Here is a 27,633-nt window from a genome sequence, read left to right as displayed (position 1 = left end):
CACAGTTTGGCGAAGGTAAAGATTTCCAATTAAAAGACTCGCAGCTTAATGGAATTACAATCTAATATCCTTTAAGAATCTGGAAAACAATAAAATCAAAAGTATAATTCATAATTTCCACGAACGAGGAAATTGAAATACTATGTGTTAGTGTCATTCTCCGTTCGTAGACAAATACGAAAATGTATATGCACAATATTTACAATATATATTTACAATTTGCAATTAACTGTATCCCTTTATATTCTCCTTGTTTGCAAAAGGAAGTTCACGAGCAGTCCAATTAAGGTAGTTACGTAGACCGAAGTCGAAGGGCAGCAGCAATTTGCATGAAGCATGGCTGCAGGGTTTTCCTCTAAATAACAGACGTCCGTAAAGGAATTAAAAATCCTTGGGGAAAAAATCAGTTAAATCGTCATTACCTTCGGTCGCGTTTAAGACGTGGACGTTAATCGAGGCCGGAATGGCGTTCGACGGGTGGCAGGTGTAATTGCCGGCATGGGACTTGTCCGCGTCTTGGAGAAGAAGAATACTCGAATCTCGATTGGGGATGACTTCAACCCCGAGGTCGTAATTTATCATTCTGTCCTCGTGATACCAAAATACATAAGAGGGCTGTTCCGTTGATTGGTGCAATCTGCAGACGAGACGCAGAAGTGACCCGGCTCGAAGATGCACGTCGGGCCCGCCCAAAATTGCAGCAGAAGCCTCTGAAAAAAATCATATCGGATGTTATGTCATAATAAACTGGCGATGATCGCTGGAAAATGATGATAATAATGAAATACTGGGTAACCTATGACTTTCAACTCCATGAAGATGCTCGTAACAGGATGCGTCGATATCTGGCATTCGTAGAGACCCGAATCCGCCAATTGGACCGGTTTTATGATCAAACCCCAATTCTGTAAATGCCTCACATGTTCCACGAAAATTCTTCCATCGGCGCTGTATGTGATAAGACCAACGGTCAATAGTTTGGGCTGTTCTTCCCTCCGAATCCAAGATACCTGCAAATTAAAATCGAAAAAATCTAAGGATGTTAATTGACGTTGATTAGTAATTATTCAAATAACCAGAGCGGAAGACTGCGGTCAATAGCCGCTTTCGATGTATATTAATTAATCAACCTCACCAACTTATATTTTAATAGATTAGAACAAGGGTCGGTAACCTTTATGGAGCAAAGTGCCATTTTCAAGATATTGCCTGAAATTAATTATACAACATAGACAACACTCAAGTCCGAAATATATCATTCAAGGAACCGCTCTGGAGCCGCTGGTTGCCGACCCATGGACTAGAAGAAAAACTCCTCTCAACCCTTTTTACATCCGCGGTTTATTTACATAAAAAAGTAGTACCAGACAAACATTTTTTTTTTAATTAACTATTAAATTCTCATATTAAATATCGAAAGATTAGAAACTATAAATGTAATAAAAATAATGTAAAGATATTTATTATGTTTTTTTTTTTAATTAGTTTTAAATAATTATAAAATTAATATAAAATAAACTCCTAATTGATGCATTCAAACTTTATTTGAGTAAATTATAATATTTTCTTTAATGAAATTACTAACAATTTGAAATATTAAATGAATCGACAATAATAAAATATTTATTACATTAAATTATTATCCAATTGTAACTCAACTACATCCAGAAATAATATTGCTATATTATATTTCTTATATTATTATTATTATTAAATATAACTTTGCTTCGTAATAAATATTTTTGTGATGAAAATAAAAATGGATATTAGCGATGTAAAGGTGAAAGTAATTACTCTTCTATAAAACTTTCCTCTTTTCGTAATAATAAAATATTTTTTTATATCTCACTTTAAATTAAATTATATAATAAATTATATACTAAACTTCGCTTTTTACAGGTTCGTGCTCAAAAGGCGGAACGTGCAAAAACTCTCCAGAGGGTTCATAATCAGGTTTATTTCATGTTTTTGTTGCGGTTAATGTTGCGCAACACTATGGACATAAATTGAATTTGTTTTTCGCAGAAATGATTTATTAGACTGAAAACTAATTTTTTTGCTTTTAATTTAATATTTGTATATCAATCACAGTAGTAACACGTAGGGTTTGTCGAATTAAAAAAAAAAACGTTTTTTTAAATAACTTTATATAATAACTTTTTTTTTTCAACTAAAAACCCCGGTTTTTGTGCATATATTACTATGAATTAATTATTTTATATTGTTATACAGAAAATTAGGAAGGAATTAAGCCCTATTCTTAATATTAATAAACGTAATAAAAAAATCAATTCATAAAATATAAGTCAAGTTATTTTAGAAATCGGTTTTTGTGTGTTTCTTTTTACCAAGAATCGTCCTTCCGCGGTTTGAATTTGATTAAAAGGCAGAACCGAAGAGTACAAATTGAGAGTTTCGGAAATGTCAAGTGAAGCTCTTGGGAAAGTTTCAGTGTGTAAACAGGGTAGAAGCTGCATGGGCGGAGGGTATTCTCTGGTCATTTTGGCATTGATGAATCTGCGAGCGCGTTACAAATTCAGCAGGGTTCCTGGGCGAGGAAAGAGTACACAAGAAAAGGAGGTAGAAGAGTGGAAAATCGAAGGACGAAACTAAAGCAATAAAATCGACGCTTGAACAACTCACGACGCCGTTGTTGAATTTCCTAACGACGCAGGGTAGGGCCGCAGTGCCACCAATTTGGGCCACGACAACTGTTGAGTTCTCCGTAGCGAAGAAGCCGGAGCGACCCAAAGTCTGTTGGTGGCCGGTCGAGTGTTGCTTGTAGCTCCTTTCCACCCTGCCGCCTCCGGGTCCTTCGTTATCTGCAAAACCAACAAACAAAGAAATAACAAAATGCACAAACCTAAATTCAGCGACGCCTCTTGACTTTAAAATTAATGGTGCATCATTAATGCCCACATCTAATTTGGAGGAACATGTTAGAAACGAACCACGACTTCCAAAGTTTACCAAAAACTTAATACTATAGGGAATAACTGCAAACAACATTTTAGTTGTATTAAATCAATCAATTTGTTGTAAACTCATTTTCGCTGTATATAAGTATTTTTGGAAGTCCTATCGCGCCAGAATGAATACACTATGTATATTTAATACAATGATTATCTTTTATGTTACAGGCAATATCAATGTTTCTATTTTCGGAAATATTCTACATATATATATCTATTGGAGAACTTCAATTGACCCTTTTTATTATTTTTATTTTTGCTATGAATATTTATGCTCTGGTCTTCTAAACTTCTTTGCTATACATTATAATATACATATTATATATACATTTTATAATAACCGATGATCCGCAAGGCGACACATTGAAATCGTATTTACTTCATAGCATGTGCAGTTGTATCTCTTATAATTACGGCTATAATTGAATCCATTGCTCTTTGTGTAAAGGCAGCGCTAATTATCACCATCAGTTCATCATTTGCTTTGTTGTTTGTTTTTACATACATGTCTTCTTTTTCCATTGATTAATTTAGTTTCATACATGAATTCGTATTTTTTTTAGTATATGTTGCAGTTCCTTTATTCTTTCATTATCTGTTTTAAAAATCCCGAGGAAGATGAAATAATTTTAATTTGAATAATTACATATTATGATTTCTATAATTGATTACTTAAAATTCAATTATCCAAATATAGATATTATATAAATTAATAACCTCACATTTTAATTATTCTGAAGTTAATTAATTATTCCATTTAAAAAATATTTTAATTTGAACATTTTTCAATTAATAAAATATAGATTAAAAGTTGCAATTAGGGCTTTGTTTTATTTCAATGGCGGCTATGAATAAATCAATAGTATAGTTTTATGTGGTTGTACCCTATTGCACCAAATTAATGGGCAACATTCAATGCTGTTCAAATAGCCGAAAGCGTTACAGATTTAAATTCATTAGTTATACGAATGCAGTTAGCCAATTAAATTTTGTGTGCAAAGTGTAAACATAGTATTTTTTGTTACAATTAAATAATAATTAAATTATAAGTTGTGGATAAAATTTGATCAGTGTTTTAACTGCCATATGATTACGTACATTGAACACGCTTAATAAAAATTAATTGATAATTATGTAAGTATAGAACCCAAACCATCAGGATCGCGAACGAACATGAATTAATGGCTTTGCCAAGGTGTAATCATTCCCATAAATCATATCCTCGATGTCCAGAATTATGTTCACCCCAATCGCACGCTAAGATCTAAACCATTTTTAATACGTAATCTGCAAGAAGAATCTATGCCATGCCGCCGAAAATGAGAGCACCCCCTAAACACTCAATTATTTACGCATTATGCAATCAATTAACTTTCGTGAGCAAAAAAAGTAGAGGTTATTTGTGTATAATTTAATTAATTAAAAACAGTATTCGCCTAATGTAATAATCACGTACAAGCGGAATCCTCTTAAACTCCTGATAGAATCACGTACAGGAATGATCGTCCTCCAATTAATCCGGATTCCTGCCATTAAATTAAACACCGGTTCGTTTCAAAACCTCCCTTTTCCCAATCCTGCACCATCTTGCTTTTATTAGTGAGAAATTTAAAAGATTAAGCATAAAAAAAATGGAAAAGAAATCGCTAAAGTATGTATGTGTGTGATAAGTTTGGGGGAAGGCAAATTGATTTGTAACTTTTTTAATAAACAACTTTCAGTTTTTATCCCAATTCCTGGGTGACGCGAGATTGCCACTTAAACGCCGAACAATCTACGTCGTCTTCTTCAGAACCACTTTGCCATTGTATAAATACTTCTTCTAACGGAATTCGATATTATTTTATTCATTCCGTGATCAATCAAATACTCCTCGCATTAAATATAACCTAGTTCAGACCATAAATAAATCAATACAAAAATACTCAATTTATATTTAAAAAATACAATTCACCAATAATTGTTGTTATAATTACTTATTGCATCTATCTTGCTTTCGTATTTATTAATCCTCCATAATATAAATATTGTTCATTTCTAAAGTCTTTGTCTGATTCCATTGTTAATATTCGTAAACTCTCTCCATCCGGTTCATTAATAGTGTAGTTCATAATAGTATTGTAATACTAATTTAAAAAACAACACCTAATGAGTATTATGATGTATATTGATAGACGCATCTGATATTGCTTGATATAATACATATGTATGTATCTATTAGCAAAAAAAATAAACTCATTTAAACACCGGTACATATAACACCGGCTTATAAGATTGCTTCAGAGCCGTAACAAGGGGGAGACGGCCCCAAGGCGCATCAATCGTATGGGCGCAAGGAATAGTATTGTTTTTTGAGGAGAACCTGGATTACTTATTTAAACCTTTATAATAAAGAATCATGTATAAAATACATTAGAAAACTGAAGCAAATACAAAGAATCTTAAACAATATAATAATTATTATTTCAACATCACCAACATTTTAGTACAGGAGGCTTTAACTTATTTTATATTTATTGCTAATTGAAGCCAAATTAATATTATTAATTATTGAATATTACAAATGAATTAATATATTTTACAATAATATAAATGCACAATTTTTCAACATTAATTATTATAAGCAAATTTCATTAAATATGAAAGCAAATAATGCGAATAGAGTTGAGAGTTTTATTAAACAATAGCTGTGGATGATTTCAAATTAATTATTGTAGATAATGTAATATTGAATGTAATATTGAACATCGAGATGGATTCATAAATTTCCAACCGTTATATTAATTAATCAAAAATTGTTTGCGTTTAAATAAACAAGGCTGAATATGAAAATAGCGTGAAATAATCAAGAAAAATGCTTTTTCTTCGGTAAAATATTTTGAAATTAATCCTGAACGATGTATACATATTAATTTCGCTTTATTAAAAATGTCAAACGCAGCTTATTGCCTCGTTTCAATATTATTTTTTTAAATCAAGAACGCTATACAATACAGATGTAGGTTAATCAAATCTCTTATTTTCCTTCAGTTAATTATATTCCCTATTTTATAACATCTATAATATGCTTACTATTTACAAGTAAAATATTATTAACACATTTTTATTTCTTTTATTTAATATAATAATCATCTTCATTCAAATTTAAAAAAATATCAATAATTATTAAAGTTGGAGAATTATACAAAATTGAAATAAATAATATATTTAAACGATATATTTATCAAATCTTAGGACATATTTTTTTTAACACAATCTTCATTATATAGAAATCTGTCATGAGTTTTAACAAGCAACATCATCATTCGAACGGTGCATTATAAATATGTTTCATATAACGATATGAAAATAGAAAAAGACGTAAATTTCATTTTATATTTCAATTTAATAAAAAAGTAACAAAGGAAAAACTACTCGAAGATTTGATTAGGCCAAATATTTCATTTGAAAACTATCAAGAAAACAATACTATTATGTATAACTTCGGTGCCCCAACATTTGATGCGCCTGTGGCTGTCGCCCTCTTTGCCACCCCATCACTGCGGCACTGAATACAGGCTTCATCATTTGATAAATATTTTTCATATTTATAAAAAAAACTTTTTTAAACCGTATGCATCCGGAAAACAATGAAAGAACATATTAATACAAACATTGTTTTCTATGAATAGGGGGTTGAATATTTTTTTTTATATTTTATTTTTGTTCTCCCCGTAATTCTGTTGATCCAATATTTATATGGACCAGGTTTAAGCGTCTGAAAAAATATGATGCGGTGATGAATGGCGAACGAATTTCCATTCAATTATGTTTTCCTTTTGTCGCCCTCGGACAAATATTGGTAAAGTGTTTACGACGTGGTATGTATGTGTGTGTGTGAGAGAAAATGCACACAAATCGTGGGTATTATTTCCGTTTCATTAGGCGAAGGGCTCATAAATATTCGGCGAGATTTTTTCCTTTGTTATTATCATTACAATTCCATTTGGAAAGAAAAGGGAATGGAAAAGGGATGGCGGCAACCGGTGGGAGAAGGTTTCGCTGATAATAAATGGTGCAGAAGAGCGCCGCTCGCGCCTTAAATGTTAAACTTTTATTTTTATTGTTATTCACTTTGTTAGTTAGCGTAATGGAATAAGATGTCGGGATGTATTTTAATATGCAATTATATCGGAGTCCTGCGAGAGCCTCCGGAGCGGTGCGGTGCGCTGCTACTGCTCCTGGTATAAATAATAATTTTAAGCCCGCACAAGCCGCGCATGAAAAAGATACACAAAGCAGACAATTTATTTTATTCCGTGCAAAGCAAAGCAGAAACCTCGTTCAACGACCATGAAAACCAAAACAACGGAATATTCAAAGATTCTGTTTGTCCCTTCTTTCTTTATTTTATTTCATTCCTTGTTTCTATCTTTCCACTGGTGGGGGGGAGTGTGCCAAGACTCACGTTTTATTGGCCCCCGAATGCATGAATAACAACTATGCTATCGTTTGTCATAAGACATCTGTGGATCCTCGGGGGAAAACCAGCCACAGCACGTGACGCCTATATGTCAACCTTTTTTTTATGCACACACCCATACAGACATATACACATAACGTCGTACCTTTAAATAAGATAATAAAATTGCTAGAGATACGAATTCGCTGGGACGTGGCCGGAAAACGGAAACGCTTCGACCCAATATTGTCAATGGATGAGGTAAAGGAAAAAAAAAGCTATTCGGATTTCATTCGAACAAATTACTTTTGCATTATTTTTAAACGTCTTACAGGCTTTAATTAAATAATATGTTGGAGGGTGACCAACTTGTTCTTTTTTGATTTTCTACATAAAAGTAATCACTACTACTTAAAAATGCAAATTGTTTTTTTTTCTTTAAAAAAGCGGTTTCCAAACTACGTCTGCGAATGCGAATTAAAGCCTAATGGATAAAACTATATGTGAATACTTGCTACATTCTCCAAACATCCAGTTTTCATTTACGTTTTTTGGATCCATTCGATTTATTATACTTTTCGAGAAAATGACTAAAATGTAAAAACACTGCTTTTTCAAACGTTAATTTTTCATTTAACTTTGATCACGAATCACAACCAAATAGATGAAATCTTTTAGAAACATATGCATCTTTTAGATACATTTAATCTATTATAGATTCCGGGAAAATCACTAACATTGTATACATTAAATTGTTAAAAATAAAAAATATGTTTTGGTTTATTTCGCTCATTTCATTTGTTTGTTTGTTTTGACATTTTCAAACCGGACTATAGTGAATACGGACTGATCCATTGTCGAAAAAATATAATGTGTATTAATATTTAATATACAACAATTATTTTCAAATTTTTGTTCTTATTTATGTGCATAAAAAATCACATGAATCATTGCCATTCATTACAGGTTGGCTGAGGTTATGTATGTTTCAACTGTTTCAATAAATAATCACTATCATTAAAATTTAGCATTTATTTAATAATATCAAATTATTTCAATAATTTCATTGTAATTAATTTGTAGAAATATTACTCAAATTTTAATATTTTACAATATTTTACTTAGATGAAGTATATAATAATTAATCAAGTAGTTGTTATTTATATTTGACCAACGAAAAATGCATCGCGGTATTAATAAATACGAAGTCGCTGTGTGCTTAACAAGATGGATGATCGAGTATGAATACAACGTCAAAACAATATGTCAAATTAGTCGGCCTTGTGAACTGGAATTATGATATATGGTACTTAAAAATAACATTCCTCACATATCTGGTAGATCTCGAATGCTTTTGGAGAAAATTTACGATACATTTGAAAGTGTATGCACATATATTTATATTTATTTCGTATCTCTTCCAGGATGAATGTTTTAGATGCAAATATATAAATTCGTTCGGTTCGTTATACCTTTGATTTAGGCGCCGCGACGCTTCTCATTACTACAGAGGATAATACCACTCTTAGCTTTTTATAGATACTAACTCACATCAGACGCACGTACACCTGTCATAGCTGTCATTAAAATTTTAAAAGCGGTGAATGGGTTGCGAGGCCTTCGTGAACTGGATTTGTGTGTGGTCCTCGGAATATATAGAAGACAAAAGGGGAGGACATTCGGCATGCATCGCAGTGGGCGCAATAAACAACTGTGAATGATTGGTGTGTATACCTGCATGAGGAAACGATGTGATGACCACTAGATTGATGATCAGCAGTAGGACGACCGGAAACGTCCACCGAACCATCATTGCTTCCGTTAATGCTCCGTAATTTCGCAGCGTATCATACCGGAACTGAAAATGAAAAACAAACATAAATGAAAGATTTAACAACATAGTGAGAAATCAGTGAATGGTTATAAATAGGGCACCATAAATCCGCTCCATTAGTTGAATGCGAGCCGCTCAGAACTCGAATTTCAAATATAATGAATTAAGTAGTTTTATCGCAGCGTTTCTTTGATTTTACTGTCGTCTCTAATTTTAAAGTTTGTTTGTATATACTTAGCGGTGGACATAAACATAATTTAATGAAACGCTCAGCTGTTAGGAAGTCGTTCAACCTGCATTCATAGTATATCTTCTCGCCACTCTCAGTTGCATCCTCACGGGACGATCGGAAATAGAATCTCATTCATTCCAACATGCGCGTCCTCTTATTGTCCTCCGCCAGTTCATTCAAACTTACACCGATTATATCTTCTTTAACCGGCAAACTTCAAAGACAACAGCATCAAATTACAAATAAACAAAATCACATTCAACTTTTCTAAATATAATTAATTATATTATTCATAATATAATTCGTGTTTTTATTTATTTTTGTATATGCTAATACAAATTTATTTTTTTTTTAAATTGTTATTTGTGTACGTTGAACGGATATACATGATGTACATACATGCCTGTATACCCAAATCAATATGTTGCAATTCGGTCAACTTAACCAATACCAATTAAATTACAAGCAAGTGGTGCATATAACATTCCAGAATACACCATACTCATACACATTGCAGTTCTCCAGTTAACTACTTGCTTCTTTAACAATACTTCATTTGTCTTTCAAAATCTACAAAATAATAAATAAACAATTAATCTTAAATTCAAATTTCTTTTTATTTGACACTAAAAAAAAATACATATAAAAATGGATTCGTATACGGCCCATTTTATATAAATTATTATTATAATTATTTCTGAGCAGAGGGAGAGATTTACTCTAATCAAGTGATTATGAAAACTTTTTACGCTCATCTCGCTCTGTGTCCGAGAGAACGTAAAAATGCGAACAACTTAAACGAAACTGTTATAATTAATTAGCGGCTCTTCCATTTCGCTGAAGCCGCCTTCATTTTTCTTTCCTTCTCCGTCCATTCTTTTGCTGCTGCTTTCTCATTTTTTGTTTTTTTTTCTGCCTCCTGGCACCGTCCTTTTTTTCTGTTAATTGTTTTTTTTTTTAATATTCACACCGTGAAGGTGTGAAAAAGTTTTTTTGTTCGGACTTCGCAGCAATCCGAAAGCCTATCAAGTAAACAACAAAACACAATGAACAAAAAACATTAATACATCTAAAGTTTGCAACTGAAAAACATTCGATTACAGTTCTTTACAAAGTACAATTAAAGGGATTAAAAAAAAACGAGACAAAAAATAAGAGATTACAGAGAAGTTAAATGTATCACACACAACAACTGAAAAATCACTTAAATGTCTAGTACTCGTCAATTCTCTGTATACAAAATAATTTTATTTCACACTAAAGTAATAAATTCTTGCCGACCCAATATAATAATTTTGCTATAAATTATATTAAGAAATAATTATTAGCCATGTTAAATTCGAACATTATAAATATTTTGAAATTTACGTTAATTAATCAGTAGTTACTTTTGTTTTCATTTATTTGTTCGGTATTTGAATTGAAAAGAATAAGCAAATCCCATTAGAATTTAAACCGAGATTACAAATTACGCGGTTAAATTCGATACATTATATTCATTTATGTGTAAGAAACTCGCCAACAACTTAATAACTTTCGACGTGGAAATAGGAAGCAGCAGTTTTGCGCGCGCTAATGGATTCGTTATATATGTATTTCCGGAATAGTTTTCTGATGTATGCCTTTAGGATGATGATACGATGTTATCCTGCAGATATACGGAATTGAAGAAGGGACGGCAGAATTTCATATTCCTGCTACTCGGAGATAGTTCTTTTATTAATCCCATATGAATTTGCTAATAGCGCTTTAGCGTTTGAATGTCCTTGACTTAATTACTTTGTTGCTAACTGTATTCTATCAGTATTAGAATGTCAATTTAATCAACGACAAAGAATTGAGTGTAAGCTGAAAATTTCTGAAAACATTTATGTTTTATGTGCAAGGGAAGGTATAACTCACAAATTCATAGATTTCTAACATCTCATTATTTAGAATGTATTTATTATTTTATATATACTATTACAATTGTATTGAAAAACCATATGCATATCGGAATTGATGATACAACTTTTTATAAGCATTTATAAGCTGCAATAGTTTAAGTGCATACTAAAGGTATCTATTATTAGTCCGTGTTATGTTATAAATGTGTTTAGAGCATAATCCTTTTAGGCAGTTTATAGTACAAGCGGAATACGTGAAAATTTACATAGTGTATAATATTATTTGTGTGTAACAAGTGAGGCTTTCTTTTAGGCAATAATACTCTGAAGTTTTTTTTTCGTTCTTTTGTTGTTGCGTCTTCTTCGGGCGTTATTTTTTAAGGGTAATAAATATTCGTTGAGTGATATGTACATGAATAAAACACAATATCCATGTGTAAGCGCGGCGCGAAGGCTTCAGTTGCAGGGCGGGATGATATATATTAAAACTTAACCGTCGGACCGAGCTCAAAAATTGCGATGTAGCGAAGAGAGAATTCGGTGAGGGCAAAATATAAATTAGTTTTGGGGAGAATTGCGCGCGCGTACCCCGCCCCACACCCTCAGGCAGCCTTTAATAACGGCCGTTATAAACAAAATACTCGCCCCTCGGTCGCCCCTGAAATCGTATCCGACTGCTGAAATACTTCGTACCAGTTTAATATTCATAAACATTGCAAAACTGCGCCACGAATACCCCAAATTTCCCAACATGAAGCTGGTCGGGGGTGGTTGTTGTGCTATCCTCGCCGCCTCCATTCGAGAGCGCAAGAAGGAAACGCGCCAGACATCAACCCATGAGGATTTACGAGCCCCGCAACTATTTACTTAATTAATAACAAGCGAGCACTTAATGTCCATCAAAAACTTCCAGAATTTCAACTTTAAAAATCTCCACTCTTATGCAATGTAAATTGTAATTACGAACATCTAATGAAAATTTAGTCCCTTTTTGTGCGGATGTGTGTGATGGGGGTTTCAGCCCTAATTGAGCATGCAAATGAGGTCCTCCTCACTGGACGACCGCAGTGTCCTTTTTTTTTGCATACCTACGCTGCTGAGATAATGAAGATTTAACACGCTCTTTTCTGCCATGTAGTTCCAATTGAATGTGCGTGAGAGCTGAAGGATTCACAGCCTCATTCAGAGTGACACGCACGTAAAAACGATGGAATATCCATAAACATATCTGTGCCAATCATCATTTCATCAAAATGGTATAAAAAAAAACTTCCATTTCGCACCTCAATAAACACTGAAATAACGTATCGATGAAAATCATAAATAAAAGTTTAATGTAATTTAAAACTTTTGCTTAAAAGAAAAAAGAAACAACCTTCAACCTTAAAAGTTTGTTTGTCTTACTGAAAACATTTATTAGAATGGTTTTTATAGCTTAGATTTTCTTTATTGTATTATTGCTCAAATTCCATTCCGCTCTGCTTCATTAAATTTACAGCAATTTTATTTTACTTACAGACGTAATTAAATTCATTGCGGGACTGGCCATTACAGCCCATATTTCCAATCAAAAATTTACAATTTTTAATTAAGACAAAATTAATTATCAGTAAGCTTGAAGCAAAATCTCATGCGTCCAGGAAGCCATAATTCTCAAATAAAAAATGCTAAAGTTTCGCATTCATGGTTTCTGCATTCCGACTATCCGAGGATAGATGGATTATGCGAGTTACATAATAGAGCTTATGGTTGTCACCACGCTCGCCACTCGTGGTGACCCGAAAAGTACTCACATAATGATAATAGTTAGAAGAGTTACGGAGTTTCCATCCGACAGACACGTATTACAAATTTCGCGGCCCGAAAACTCCTCTGCCGATACGAACTTTACCAATTTTCACTATTTCCCTAAATCCCCATGGTTAGAAAACCCAAGCGAGCGCGAGCACACACATATCATTCTCACCAATAAACTTTCCTGAGTTCAAACAATAAACAAATTAATTGTGTGCATTAATTTAACAAGTTGCGGAAACCGATAAAGAAATTGTACGTTTTCAAATTCTCTACATTATTCATAATCTAATTACTTCCTACGATTATTAATAAATCATCGTGTTACGAAAGGTCTTAAAAATCCCACGGGTTTAATAACAGACCAGCTGTTTACAAATACGTAAAATATCGATTGCTTAATGTAACAGAAATACTAATAAACATCGAACTATTATATTTAATTAAGCAATTTATCTACAACAGCACGACACAACATTTTCCTTTATAACTAGTTGAAGACAAGTAATAATAACGCACGTCGCTTTTATCCAATTGCTTATATCTAAATAATAAGTGATTCAGTATTGCATGGCAATTTCATATTCGCACAGCTTTCTTTCAAAAAATTTACATAAATTCCCATTAAGAACATCATAATTATTTTTACATCATTTTCAAACCTTCCTTCCATTTGTAGATAATTATTGTTATTGTTATTTTTTATTGTCTGACACTTTCTTGTTTATTGGAAATCTCGTTAAAAATGATACAATACTTTTTAAAATACGAAAACTTCTTTTATTTACTTCATGAATAAGTAATTGATTAAAGTTAATTATAATAATTTGAAGATTACTACTAGTGCTATAGGTTTTTTTTTGTAAACAAAGAATGAACTTTAATCAATTAAATATTTTCCATTTTGTCTGATGACCATCTGATTTCAAGTCATCATAATTAGAAAAAAAAATACCATTCAAAGAATTTTGCAAACTTCGAAATAAAAGATAATCTGACAATGCTATATGGGGGATGCGACATCACACCCCAACCAAGCTCTAATAATTTTCCACAATTTACCAAATATGTGTGAGGATTTGCATTGTTTTGGTTTTTGCTTCCTCCAGTTACATTAGTTGTTGACAGTAAACACTGAATTGATTGTTTGGTTCCTTGGATCAATCAAATTGATAGCTTGATCTTTCTTGATGAAATTCAGCCTTGGTTTTTGCAGTTCTGCTAAAATTGACCCAAAACTAACAGCTGCAAACGCGCAATTGGTTCCTAAAGGAAGATGAAAGTGACATCTTACAAATGACAAAAGGAAAAAAATATAACTAACAGAAGTCTATCAAAATCCTATATGTAATAAGTAATATAAACGAAAAATAACGATTCATTCAAAAATATTTATACTATATTTATGTCTATTTAAACCCATTATAAAATCAAACTAATTATAATCAAAAAGCTTATAGTACTCTACTCCTATATAATAATGTGGAAACAATAATTTTAATTATTAGAATAAAGTTTCATGCAAAGAATATAAAAAAAAATAAAGCATGCATAAAATATCCAAATGCAAATAATCACAACGGATGGATTTATGTTATAATTCCTTTGAACGTGTATACTACAAAGCGAAATGCATTGAAACAAATATTTGCATCTAAAGTATAATATGCTAACTATTCAATCGAAATAACTAGTTTTTTTTTTTAATTCAAAAACTTCATGAATATTTCATATACATTTTATGAAAAGCCTTCTCAGGTGCACGAAGTTCCGTCTCTCTCAATTAAGTCTGAAAATTTGTTCGCAAATAAAGGAAGTGAATAATTAATTCCATCTAGTGTCGCGGAGGAATGCGAGGAGGGCTTCTGAGGACTGTATCATATACTTAATACAGATCCTCGTTAGCCGGAGAGCTATATGTAATTTCAAACAATACGCATGCACTCCGTCGCTTTCTGGATTCCCGCAAACCTTTCTGGGCGCGGGGAAAGGGCCTTAACCATGATGATTCGCCGTCGATTATTCAAACTAATGGATGCACCGATTGGTCCCTGCGTTAATTTAATTAGCGTTAATTAACCCCGCGCGTCGCACTGCCTGCGCCCTCGAAATTTATGTTTGCCGATTGCCTACCCTTCTGCCCCTCAAACCCCTTATCCGTTCCTGTGCCCTTTCCGTTTCCTAATGCTATTACACCTAATTACAATTCCACTATTTACCCGGAACACGTCCATACCCAGCCAGCATTCCGCCTCTTCTCTCAACGACCGAAATTAAATCCAAACTATCACAAAATGCTCGGTGACCGATCCCCAGACAAACTTCAATCTAATTTCGACCCTGCACATTCCACGCTCTTCGGCCCATTTGATAATACATATTTATCTTCTAATGATCCTCATTAATGCCAACCTCACACTTCCTAAACTGATTAAAACGAATACATGTTTAGTCTTAATACCCAAACCCGCAATATAATGATGTACCATCAAATATGAATTTGTTAAGTAATCTGCGAAAATATAATCTAATAGATTTAATATTCTAATAATAAACAATTTGCACATATTAAACTCACAGCTTGCATATTTAGAACTTGGTGCTCATATTTTATTCATTTTTAATTGTTTAAATATAATAATAGTATAATTGGGGGAATGACAATAGCACTTTACCTTTTCGACCAAACACATTTTTAAGTACTGTTTAGTAGTTTGTTTGATCATTAGTTTAATTATTACAATAATTTAAATTAAAGTTTACGTGCACCATTGATTTATATACATTAATCCTAATTATATTATATTACCCACTTGGAAATCAAGTAAAATAACTTTGAGAAACACTAATAGGCAAAATGACAAATAGCTTATTTAATTAATTCACATAAAATATGAAAACTTTTTAATTATAGTGTTCTAAATTCCATTAAGCCCCGTAGAGTTTGCGATGTATATTTCTCATTAAAACCGCTTGTTTCTACATATAATTATAAAATAAATACATTTAAATTTGTACGTAAATAATCCGTTTTCAACGATGCATGTAATTATTTTTCCTCGGTAATTATTTATGTATGTAGGAGCATATATGCAGTTCATTATTTATATAATTTAATTGTAGTTGATACAATTTATTAATGAAATAATTGCGTGCTTCTGCAAATTTATTTTATTATTTGAAAACTTGAATTGACTAAATTTATTAAAAATATTAAATAAATGCAGATTTTCTGTCGCAATAAATAAATTTCCTACTTCGAGTAAATAAATATACATTGCCAAACAAGCATAAGTAAATAAAACAAACAAGTGGCTAAAAAAGGATAATCTGTTAGTATCATTCAAACATCCGGATCAGGCATTAAAACCACACAAACCAAATTGTTACTGTGATTTTAAACAATCTGCATTACAATATACTAGCAAACATTTACATATTTTCAATGATGATGGAATTGTGAAACTATGAAAATAAAATAATTTTGTTTTGATTATAAACATATTTACATTTAAATGACATCCCCAAATTTAATTAACTTTTTGAAAAATTAAATAAAATAACTGCTAACTATTTTCTGAACTGACAATTATTAATTTAATAGATTTGTTTAGATCCTGAAAAGTACATGAAATTAATCATTTATTTGGGGAAATATGTTGCGAACATTGAAATGACTATTGGGTCTTAAGATTTAATGAAAAGGTTAATATATTCAAAGGAGCTAGAATATACCAGTTTTTAATTAAGGAAAATCTGAGACGTGAGATTCTTCAAGTGATTCTGAGACAATGAGCCTCATGAATAAATATGTATAAAGTGTAATAATGAAGTAGGGGCGACAATGTGCTGGTGTTTCATATAACTCAAAATTGAGGAGCGATTTATAAATAGTTTCATTAAGCTTCATGTGAGAGAGGTTTGCTATACACGAATACACTTTGACTTTCTTCCTAAAAACGGAGCTGAAAAAAAATCTACGTGTGCGTGTACGCAATGCTGCAACTTATGGGAATTTGCTTAGTATGTAATAAAGATGAAGGGCTGTTGCGGGTGCGAAAAATGATCCCAGTCTGAAGAAAGGAAAACGAGAGTAAATGCGTGTGCGAGTGTGTGAAGCAATTTTATTTTGAGAAATATAGGAAGACTTTGAGAGCGAACTGTGAACGTTGAGCGAAGTACATAGGGGACAATGTAATATACAAAATGTATGAAAGCAATTTTCTGCGGTTCCCAATTTCGCATGTGCCCATCAAACTCGAGAACAATACAAAATATATATATATTTATACATATATTTATATGTTATATATACTCACACAAAATACACGGCAATTCAAAGAATGAATGAAACCTTAATCTTGTAAAATTCGTCCAAAGAGGAACATGGGATGCGCTCCAAATATAACCTAACCCTATGATCTTTGATAAAACTATTTGTTTTTATACTACTGTTATTCGAATTAAAGATTTGGGGAAACAATAGCATGAAAATAAGAACTATATAAAGATGCTTCTTTCTACATTGGAAAGAGTCGAGTTTTGCATCAGGCTACAATGAAAATTCTCTAACACTAATTTCTAATACTTTGTAACAAACATTGAAAACACAAATTAATTTTAAAGCAAAATATAACCCATTGAACTTCAAAAATATCCAAATTTTTCTTAGTAATTTTGTTTGCATATTATTAAATAAAGAAAACTTATGGTTTCTTGATTTAATTCTATTCTGTTGCCATAGGTTTATCAATTTCCAAAAGCAACGAACAACAACGAACGAACATCAGTAAGGTGATATTTCATCATTATTTTCACATAATTATACAAAAATGCATATCAATATAATATTATTATGCATCGACCACTAGCATTCTGAACACAAACTCCATAGACTTACATGTGGATGAATTAAAAATTAATCTTAATAAACTATTGTTTCCATAAGTAACAAATATATCTGTGTCACAACAGAAAAAGAGAAACGTGATATAATTTTATTCATAATTAAAATAATTTAAAATATAACATTAAATTAGTATTAAATCAACGTTGCTCAACATGTTCCTTTGAATTTGGCCATAGAAGTTTGCTTCTTTTTTTCCATTCCGCTTTAATTTTTATCTTGAAAATGTGTGTACGCGATACACATAAAGCTACCCTAATGATATTCGTGCCGGGCACGGGCTTAATAAATCTCCCTTTTCCTCTCACCTTCCCATTCTCTCGTACCATGTCTCTCTTTCTCCATCTCATGCGCACGCTCTCAAACCCTTATTCCCCTTCCGAGTCTCTTCGTGGGCGCTAATGATTTATGTGTTTGCTGAATGCAGGGAAAGAGCGAACATCCAACAGAAAAAAAAACTCTCACACACCTGTATGTAGAACTTTCGGACGGAAAAGTATTGTGCAAAATTTTGCATATAATGATTTTAATGTAGAAATCCATATAGAAAATGAAAGAATATAGCTGATTCAGACAGATTATTTGCGATCATATTACACTCATCGATCATCTAAGTCTTTTACGAGACTATTGTAAAATCCCGTTCCCCCTAACGAGTTTAATCCGTTCCAAAATTTCCGGATTCTCATCGTTGTGCGAAAAGTCGCTCGTTACACGAATCATTTTTCTTATAATTCATTAAACGAAATGCTCGTTCCACTGTATTTACAAAACAAAAATGTTCAAAAATTTTTCACTTAAAATTACATTTTGAAATGAACACAAAACCAAATAAATAAGAAACTGAAATAATACAAAATTATCTAAAATTTGAAAGTAATCAAGAGATCACATCAAACAAACAAAAAAATGTTGTAAGAAAATAGAAAAATGGTATGGTTTTCATGTACTGTAACAAAAACATTTTTAACTATATATTATTAAAAGATCTATGATATTTTACATCATAACTTACATTCCAAAGTTATAAATATTTCAAACTATTAACCTTTGGAGAATACTGTCGGTGAGTTACTACCTCTCAACCTAACTGTATTATTGCTTCTCGCAGTGTTTTATACAGTGGCGTAACAATCGTTTGTGCAGTGTGCGCAATGTAATAGATTGCCTTTTGTTACGAAATTAAAATCCCCAATTATGGAGCCCTTAAATCAGATATTTTATGAAAAGTTGAAGTTTTTTCATAACATATTTCTTTCTTCATTTGCTGGACTGAAAATTCATATTTATGCTCAAAATCCGACACTGAAAATAATATTCTCTAGTAAACATTTTCTAAGTAATAAAGTAAATATTCTTTTTATTAATTTTGATTGATGTTCATTATATCTTACTTTTTTTTATTTACAAATAATTATTTAACTTTTAACATAAGAAAAACAATTACAATTATAGTTCTAATAAATATCTGTTTGTATTATTTGTATTATTTTATGTTTAATATTTCCGAGAAAAGTTGCCGATTCGACGGCTCTGAATTATTCCTTAGCGCACATTACAACTCTACTTGTATACGGAGCAATTCACTTCTTGCTATGCCTCTGGCTTTAACCGAACGAATATAATACAATATATACAGGGGAACCTCGCTTAACGAGCACCTGGCAAGAAAAATGACTCGCTTAACGAGCGACGTTTCGCATAACGAGTGACGATGAGAAGAGAAGTCCCAGATTGCGCGCCTTCTACATCAAATACAGTCCAAATAAATTATATAAAAACAAAATCCTAGAAATACGTATTCTCAGGAGAATAACGAATGGTCACAATAGAATAATTTCAAAAGTCCGATTCATTTGAGTTTCAGTCTGTGAATAATAATTTCGCGTATTTTCCGCCAAGACAAGACACGAATGCGAATGAAAAACGGGTGGCGCGCCACTAATATGCAAAATCAAGGAAATGCAAATGAGACAATATTTCCGTTACGTGCATCAATTCTTAGACCAAACAAGAGTTTGTGTCTGGTAACACGCGAATAATGCCATCGATTATACGAGCCTTGTATTATTAAAATTTGATCAGTGAAGGCAACGTGAAGGAATAGGATTAGACACATGAACGATGAATAAATGATTTTAATCCAATTCTACTTGCACCGATCGCTGCCCGAACTAAAATAAATCGTTTATTCGGAATTCCATTACTAAAATTACTTGACAAAAACTGATAGGATATGTTTTATTGAACATCGCGGCAATCCCACAAAATGAATATGTCTATGTTTGTAGTATGTTCACCTGCATTTGATCGATTTACGTTTATTTACTACAAGCTAAGTAAATGTTCTTTTCTCGTTATGGCTATATTTCAGCAGTTTTCAAATTGAGAGATAAGAGGTGTCTCAAGAGTTTCACGAGTTTTGAAATCGAAGAAAAATCCTTAAAGATAAAAAAAATATGTTTAAGTGCAACAATATTTATTTCAACATCCATAAAATTACGTAAATAATTAAAAAGAAAAGTACGAGATAAAAAGAAATTAATTATTGGTTATTGGCCATCATTTAATTTAATTTGAATGACAATGTTAAAATTGACTTTGTCGTATAAGAAAATGATTTGTATGACTTTAATTCGAATCCATTGTTAGTTACAATTTGAAACAGAATACATTTGTTTGTAGCATTGTAATTCCTCATTTCTATCTTAATTATACGCAAGAATATTTTATTTGACTATTTTTTTTAGTTGGAACTGTATGGATGCTTCATCAGACGGATGATATAAACTAAATGTACGCAGTAATTTCAGAAATTTTCGCGCGTGTTGCCAGCAAAGCGAGTTATCTATTCAGGCAGCTAAATTCACGGTTCATTAACTGTACGTGCATCACCCTCGGTATGTCTCTTTTCCTCCTGTGCAATACCAGCACACCAAGCTTCGATTATTTTACCTGATTTTCAATATATTCGTTGCAGCGATGCATGACAATTTTGTCCATTACAAAAGTGTAGTCACTAAAAACATTCCATGCGACATCAAAAAGAAAATACGTTCATGCCAATTGATCGTATATTAAATGGAATGCAATGGAAGCATTCCAACTATACAACAATAATAATAAACAAAATTTATTGTATACCTACATACAATCATACAACAATATTAACAAATTACCGTAAAATTTTGTTAAGAAATAGCGCTAATTTTTGTTTACTTTGAAATTGAAATTTGATTTTTGTACATAAAGGAACTGCTTATGAATCAGTTATATCTAGTGAAATAATATGCCAGAAAAAAAAGGTTATTTTACAGGTAACCAGTTTTTACTAATAATATTTAACGTTTAACTGGTAAACAGAAATCACTGTAAACTCGTTAGTTAATTAGTACTGAAAACAAAATCATAATTCGTTACGAAATCGGAAATATTATGTTATTAATAGAAATGATAATAACAAAAAAATAATAATATATAATACATATTTCATATGTATTAATTATTGAATTTGGAGAATACAACTAAGAATGGTAACAGAAGTCCAAATAGTTTCACAGGATGAACCTCATTTCGTTTTTATTTTGTTTGTACTTACTTCAGCACACTATCTATATACAAGGGTGAAAATTCATGAACTGCATCATATCTACTTCGTTATTTCTGCACATAAAACACTAAAACTTATTATATTTATTTTTGTAATTTAATGTTTATTTTTTCAATCAACATTATAATTGTAGGTTATCAGCAATTTCTACAATAGTTTAAATATCTAATTAATTAAAAACATCACAAAGAAGTGAAAGAACGTTTTCTTTGTCGTAAATCTGTGTAGCTTATCCATGTCAGAATGAAATTAATGGAAATAGTGTTCTAAGAAACATTGATCTATTTAAGCCCTCTTCTTATATGTACAACGGATAACACTTCAGTAATTGACAAGGCAAAATTTCTTATATCTAATGCATTATTCAAGTTTATTGGATATGTAATTAATTTATTTATGTATGCAGTCCTTCAAAATAAGCATGTATTTACATTCATTTCATATCATTGAAATCAATATTACTTGATTAATATTGCATTAGTGATCAAAAACAATAAAATTCGGGCACACTAACTGGAGATTATTATTACTAGTGTCAGTAATTAAACAGCGATATTTTTTCTCAATTACTTTTATGACCATAATTTTCATTAAAATAATTTACACGATATATATTTTTTTGAATTTAAATCGATGCTTTTCTTTTCGCGACATGTAAAGTGTTGCGTAATGAAGTTGAGGTTGTTGCATGTCGATAAATAAATTCATTTCCTTCACAATTTGCTAGGAATATGGTAATATTATGATTATCGGTACGATCTCAATATATGTCAACTGGTATTAACTGAATATTTATTATAGGTAATCTCGCACTGAATGGTTTTTCATGAAAAACGACCCTTCACATATGAAATTACTAAACAATCATTCTACCAAGAGCAAGTACGAGAGCTAGAGCGAAATTAGTCCACCCGACCAGAACAACTGTAAAATAAAATTTGATATATTTGTATTGGATAAGTGTTGTGAGTAATGCCAAATTCAGTTTGAATTGGTCATATTATATTACGCAATTTCATATAGAATATTCCCCTAAACCAAAGGTCGGCAACTTTTTTGGTGCAAAGAGCCATTTTTAAGTTTAGGAGGAGCCGCACATTGAGAAGGGGGAAATTAAATTTTCAAATATATTTAGTTGATAACAAAGTGTAGAATTTCCATTTCTTTAGTTAATGACTACGAGGAGAATTCCTAATGTTGAAATTAATTCCTTCTGGAACTTTATTCCAAATATTTTACTTTTTTGACTATAACACAATGAACTGCATTTTGTGATCAAAAGAGCCGCAAACGGCTCCAGAGCAATTTCATATATTCTTAGCAATCTTGCTAGGAACTCAATTTTAAATCCTAAGCCTAATGTCAATGACGTATATGGATAAGCTGCAAACAAATCAGTGCAGTTAATTGAATTAATTAAAGAATGTGTTTAGTTCGCAGTACCTTTTGCACGGACTGTGTTTCACAAGGAAACAACAAAAGTAATTTGCATTATAAAATCGTTAGATTTAGTGAAACAAAACGCGTTAAACTCAAATAATCGTAACTTTTTCCGGTGTACTGTGTGAAATTCGAGTAAAGCTTTGAGGGCCGCTAATTACTTCCGTGTTTGGCTACAATTTTCATTCGAAATTTAAAATCGTCGGAAGGAATGAACAGAAGTTATTTCTACGAATCGATACTAAAACGTACCAAAAAATCGATTGCATACATTTATCAGGTGCGAGGGTTGTTTCATAAACAGCATTCGCCGCTTTGATGCTCAGGGATTGTCAACACCATCAAGTAAAAGTACGTAATTCCGACCATTCAGCATATTGACAAGCATAATCAATAACTAATTAATTTCAAACTATGAAATTATTTCGATGTTACAAGATCAAACGTTCATTTACTAATCACGGTACTGTTTATGTCACGAATTAATTCTTATGCATTGGATTTTGGTCTGAGTTTCGAACTCACCATCTTCCAACTAACCTAATCAACTAACAGGTATCTAATACCCATGACTTTCTTAATGTGGCCACCTTCGTTTTTGTGACATACCTATTTCTTTAATCATAAATTAGAGAAATTAATAAATCTGATTCATTTATTTTTAAAACGACAAAATTCAATAATAGTACAAAGTAACTTTCAATGAATATTTAGAGTATGGATCTATTTTATCAATTAGATTGACAGAAAATAAGCGAATTTGTAAAATTAACTACAAAGTAAAATAATTAAAAATTGGTCAATAAGTAATTAATACAGAGTTGCTTTTTTTTCAAGTTGAACATTTTACGCTGCTTGTTCATTGCGCCGATACGCAACTGCTGATCCAATTTAATTAATAGCCAGTGAAATAGATGAAATTGAAATACGGCTTTGCTTTGTGCGCGCAGTATTTTGGCGTTAACATAATGAAAGGATGCACGCGTGTATTTTTTTTGTTGGTGTTCGTTCAGACATCACTATATAATTATTTCTGGTATATATTTGCAATTGAAATATTATATTATTAAATCCTCTTGTTTTAATTAACATAATTTATTCAACTTCAAAATTGAACAATTTTGAAAATGAAAACAAAATCATAAGTTTGTGGCTCTCAAATAAATTTTAACTTGTTATAAGATAGAGGTTTGGCTCTTCCACCAGTTTGTCGATATATCTAGTTAGATATATAAATATTAAAACAATTCAAACTTTATATTCTAAAGCAAAATCATTGCGTTTAGGGCGATTTTAAATTTTGCATTTTTCTTTGGTTTTCAGTCTGTTTTAAACTGAAATTTGAATGAAAAAGCGATCCATAATTAAAATGGCGTACACTTACTTAAACGTATTTCGTAATAAATTATAGTAAATGAATAATGTATGAGTTATTCTTGTACAAAATGTAATTAGCAAAATTTATGTTAAATCGCTGTTGCTGTGTAACAACAATGATGCTGCTGCTAAGAGGCTTTTGATTGAGAGGCTTTGATAAATTCATGAACCGTTTGGCTGGCGAAATTAAGCCGAACGTTGATACTTCTTATCGTTTAATTCGTATCATCATTTCTACCCCAGTGAACTGCACGGAATATTTGAACCCGTTCTGCAAAATGGAATCATTTGGATAAACGATCGATGGAACTATAAATCTGATGCAGCTATTAAGAAAATATATTTAATACTGAATAACATAACATTCACTGAAATTGGGTATTGATTTATATAAGGTTTTTCACTGTATTATTAAAAAAATAATAAATACAGAGTGCTTGAGGACTCATGAATATTTGTAAATAGCGCGATTTCTGAAAGTCTCTAGATCATAGCGATAAAGTTCGTAAGTATTTGGAGAACAGAAACATTCTAAATGCTCTGACAGAACGAAAACTCCAGAATTTGTTCAACAAGTTCATCAAACCATTCATTAAAACATCTTTTCCAAAATGCTTGTAACATTGTCTTTAACATGTAAAGGTAAAAAGATAATTTGAAAATATTAATAAAAAATAAATATTAATAAATAATGTATTGAAAATTGTAATAAATGAAATGTATAATACTTATAATATTATATAAAAGATTGATTTCTTTTATATTTGAATAAAACATAAAGCTGGAGCATAGTGCGGGATTGACATTCCTAATGGATAAAAATTATTGACAGAGTTTACATTTCATTAAAGTTGGATTGAATTGGAGGAACGGAGTTCTACTTCAGCGCCGCTTCTGCCGTTTAGCTTTTTAGGAATCAAATATGTATATTCTCGGTATGCTTCGTAAATAATTGCAAATGGAAACTGTGAAGATATTTTAATGTAAGATGAAGTACAACTTGGAATACGCATTTCACGACATTCAAGGAAGTAATATAAACAGAAGCGAAATTGTCAACTTTGCACATATTGATACATATTTAACAAGCTAATTCCCGGGACACGAACAACTTTTAATGAGATTCCCGGGAATTCTCGAGAAATTAAAAAAAAATGTAAATAATAAAATACATAATATTATAAACAATTTATTTATTCTATATTATATTTTACAATGCACTAAAGACAGTCAATTAACTGGTATTTTCTTTAAAAAAAATAATTATAAAAAATTCCAATATAACAAATAGTAAACTACATATTTGTTAAATAAACATTAAAAGAAACATAATTATCTATTATATGTATATATATTGAAATTTAAGGACTCCATCTGAAAGTATATTTCTTAATTTTGTAGCATATTCAGTACTTGTTGGTTTTGATGAGAAGAGTGAATTATATAGAATATCTAAATTTCCAGTTCCTTCAAAAATATTGAATTATTTTGTTAGTACTTTATATTGATCCTGTTTTGTAGGAGATTGAATATTTTACATTTTCGTTAAGGCTGTAATTAAGTTCAGACTATGACTATGTATTTCACACTTTCAAAAATGCATTTTAGATATATTTTAGTGCCATTTTCAATTTTGAAATTTCTCGAGTATCGAAAGATAATTTCCGGGTACATATTTTTTCAAAATTCCCAGGAATTACCGGTTCAACAACACTACTTGGTATGAAAATATTGGAAAATACTGTTGAAAGACCACGGCCAATAGTCTTCTGATCAAAATAACAAATATTTAGTTTATTCATTTTGATTAATTAATTAATTAATTTGATAAAAGCAAATGAAATATCCATTGCTTTGATACAAAAACCAATTAATTATCAAATTACAGAAACTGAATAATTTTAAAATGAATTCCGTGCTGTACAATTACCACCCAATAATTAATTATCTGTATTTGCAATATTATTTTATTATTCCAAATATTATGTGTACAAATATAATCTAATCGTCTGTTGTTAACTAATGATTAAAGTACTACAAAAGAATAAAATTACTAAATGTTTAAACTTTTTACAAAATAAGGTATAATTTGCTTTGATTGCATGTAATTATACCCATTACAATAATAATATAATTGCTAAGATGGTACAGATGGTCTGTGCATAACGGTTTGATAAGGATTTGGAAACGTGCTTCGAAATTACAAGAATAGGGCCATAGCTGTATTTCTGTTTATGCAGAAACGGAATTACCCGATTTGTTTTAATATGAACAATGTCAATAATAGTAATAGTATCAGTATCAGTAAAAGCAAACCCGGGCAAGGAGCAATAAAATCTTCTGTGTCTACACTGTCTAAATAATATTCTAATTTTATTTGCACACCAAACAAACTACGCGTCGTAGTTCGTATGCGATATAACACATAATGAGAAAGTTCGTTTCCGCATTAAAATAAGTTCTACATTACATGTAGGAATATGACATAGCTTTTTCTTTGAATATACTACACAAAAAAAGGATAACAAACTATACATTACATAGACTTACCCGTGAATGTTTCGTTTTTAATGAATATTTTGTGAATTGGAGCGTGTTTTTATTTTTCTTTCTTGTTGTTTTAATGCTCAGCTAGCGAGTGACGTTCGTAGCGAGCGTCGCGACGCTTCGGCGTGTACTGAAAGTCGACGGGTCCTCGGCGCTATATCTGCGGCTTCATCTGTAAACTTGCCCACTACTTTTTACAAATCCTTATGCAAATTTCATTAAAAATATATAAAAACAGAAATCCAAAACTCCTCCATCTCCATCCTCAATCTCAATTTTCTCCTAAGAAATGTTTTCCTGGCATTAAACTTACAAGTCTCAAGTTCGTCGATTAACAGTGTAATTATCAATCCAAAATATATTACTTAGATCATCGACAAATGTACGATTTAAATATGCAAAGAATAAAAGTTATTTCGAATAAATAAGTTGCGAACCAGTATCCATCTCTACATTTACTTTGCAACAAAACTTTGAATATTCCTATTTTCCAGCCACTCAAACTTACTTTCCTTATTAAATTACACGTTTTCAATGGCAGGAATAACTTTTCAAAAGTTTCGCAAATTCTATTTATTGGACGTGTTACATTTT

The 27,633-nt window shown here is 31.2% G+C and overlaps 1 protein-coding gene across 1 annotated transcript; it reads right to left on the bottom strand.

Moving 5' to 3' along the window:
- On the bottom strand, positions 1 to 27,153 carry LOC108567844 (titin-like). The gene is made up of 7 exons (XM_017928542.1): positions 27,043 to 27,153; positions 9,148 to 9,271; positions 2,644 to 2,822; positions 797 to 1,010; positions 423 to 710; positions 217 to 355; positions 1 to 79 (listed from the first exon to the last, which is right to left on the bottom strand). Exons 2-6 carry the CDS (start codon positions 9,224 to 9,226, stop codon positions 240 to 242), a joined length of 876 nt encoding a protein of 291 aa, XP_017784031.1. The 5' UTR covers positions 9,227 to 9,271; positions 27,043 to 27,153; the 3' UTR covers positions 1 to 79; positions 217 to 239.
- Between the last annotated feature and the right edge of the window lie 480 nt (positions 27,154 to 27,633).

Source organism: Nicrophorus vespilloides, unplaced genomic scaffold (assembly GCF_001412225.1).
Source record: "Nicrophorus vespilloides isolate i.1.1-1 unplaced genomic scaffold, Nicve_v1.0, whole genome shotgun sequence".
Taxonomy (NCBI): domain Eukaryota; kingdom Metazoa; phylum Arthropoda; class Insecta; order Coleoptera; family Silphidae; genus Nicrophorus; species Nicrophorus vespilloides.
Note: the sequence above shows the minus strand (reverse complement) of the source record. Positions and strands in the feature narration are given on the sequence as shown.

Bases quoted from the DNA above. Each gene is read 5' to 3' on its own strand.
- LOC108567844 (XM_017928542.1), bottom strand. From the start codon at position 9,226: ATGATGGTTCGGTGGACGTTTCCGGTCGTCCTACTGCTGATCATCAAT. The intron at 1,011-2,643 runs GTGAGTTGTTCA...TTTAATTTGCAG, and splicing joins GGAAATTCAACAACGGCGTC to GTATCTTGGATTCGGAGGGA. The intron at 711-796 runs GTTACCCAGTAT...GATTTTTTTCAG, and splicing joins CATGGAGTTGAAAGTCATAG to AGGCTTCTGCTGCAATTTTG.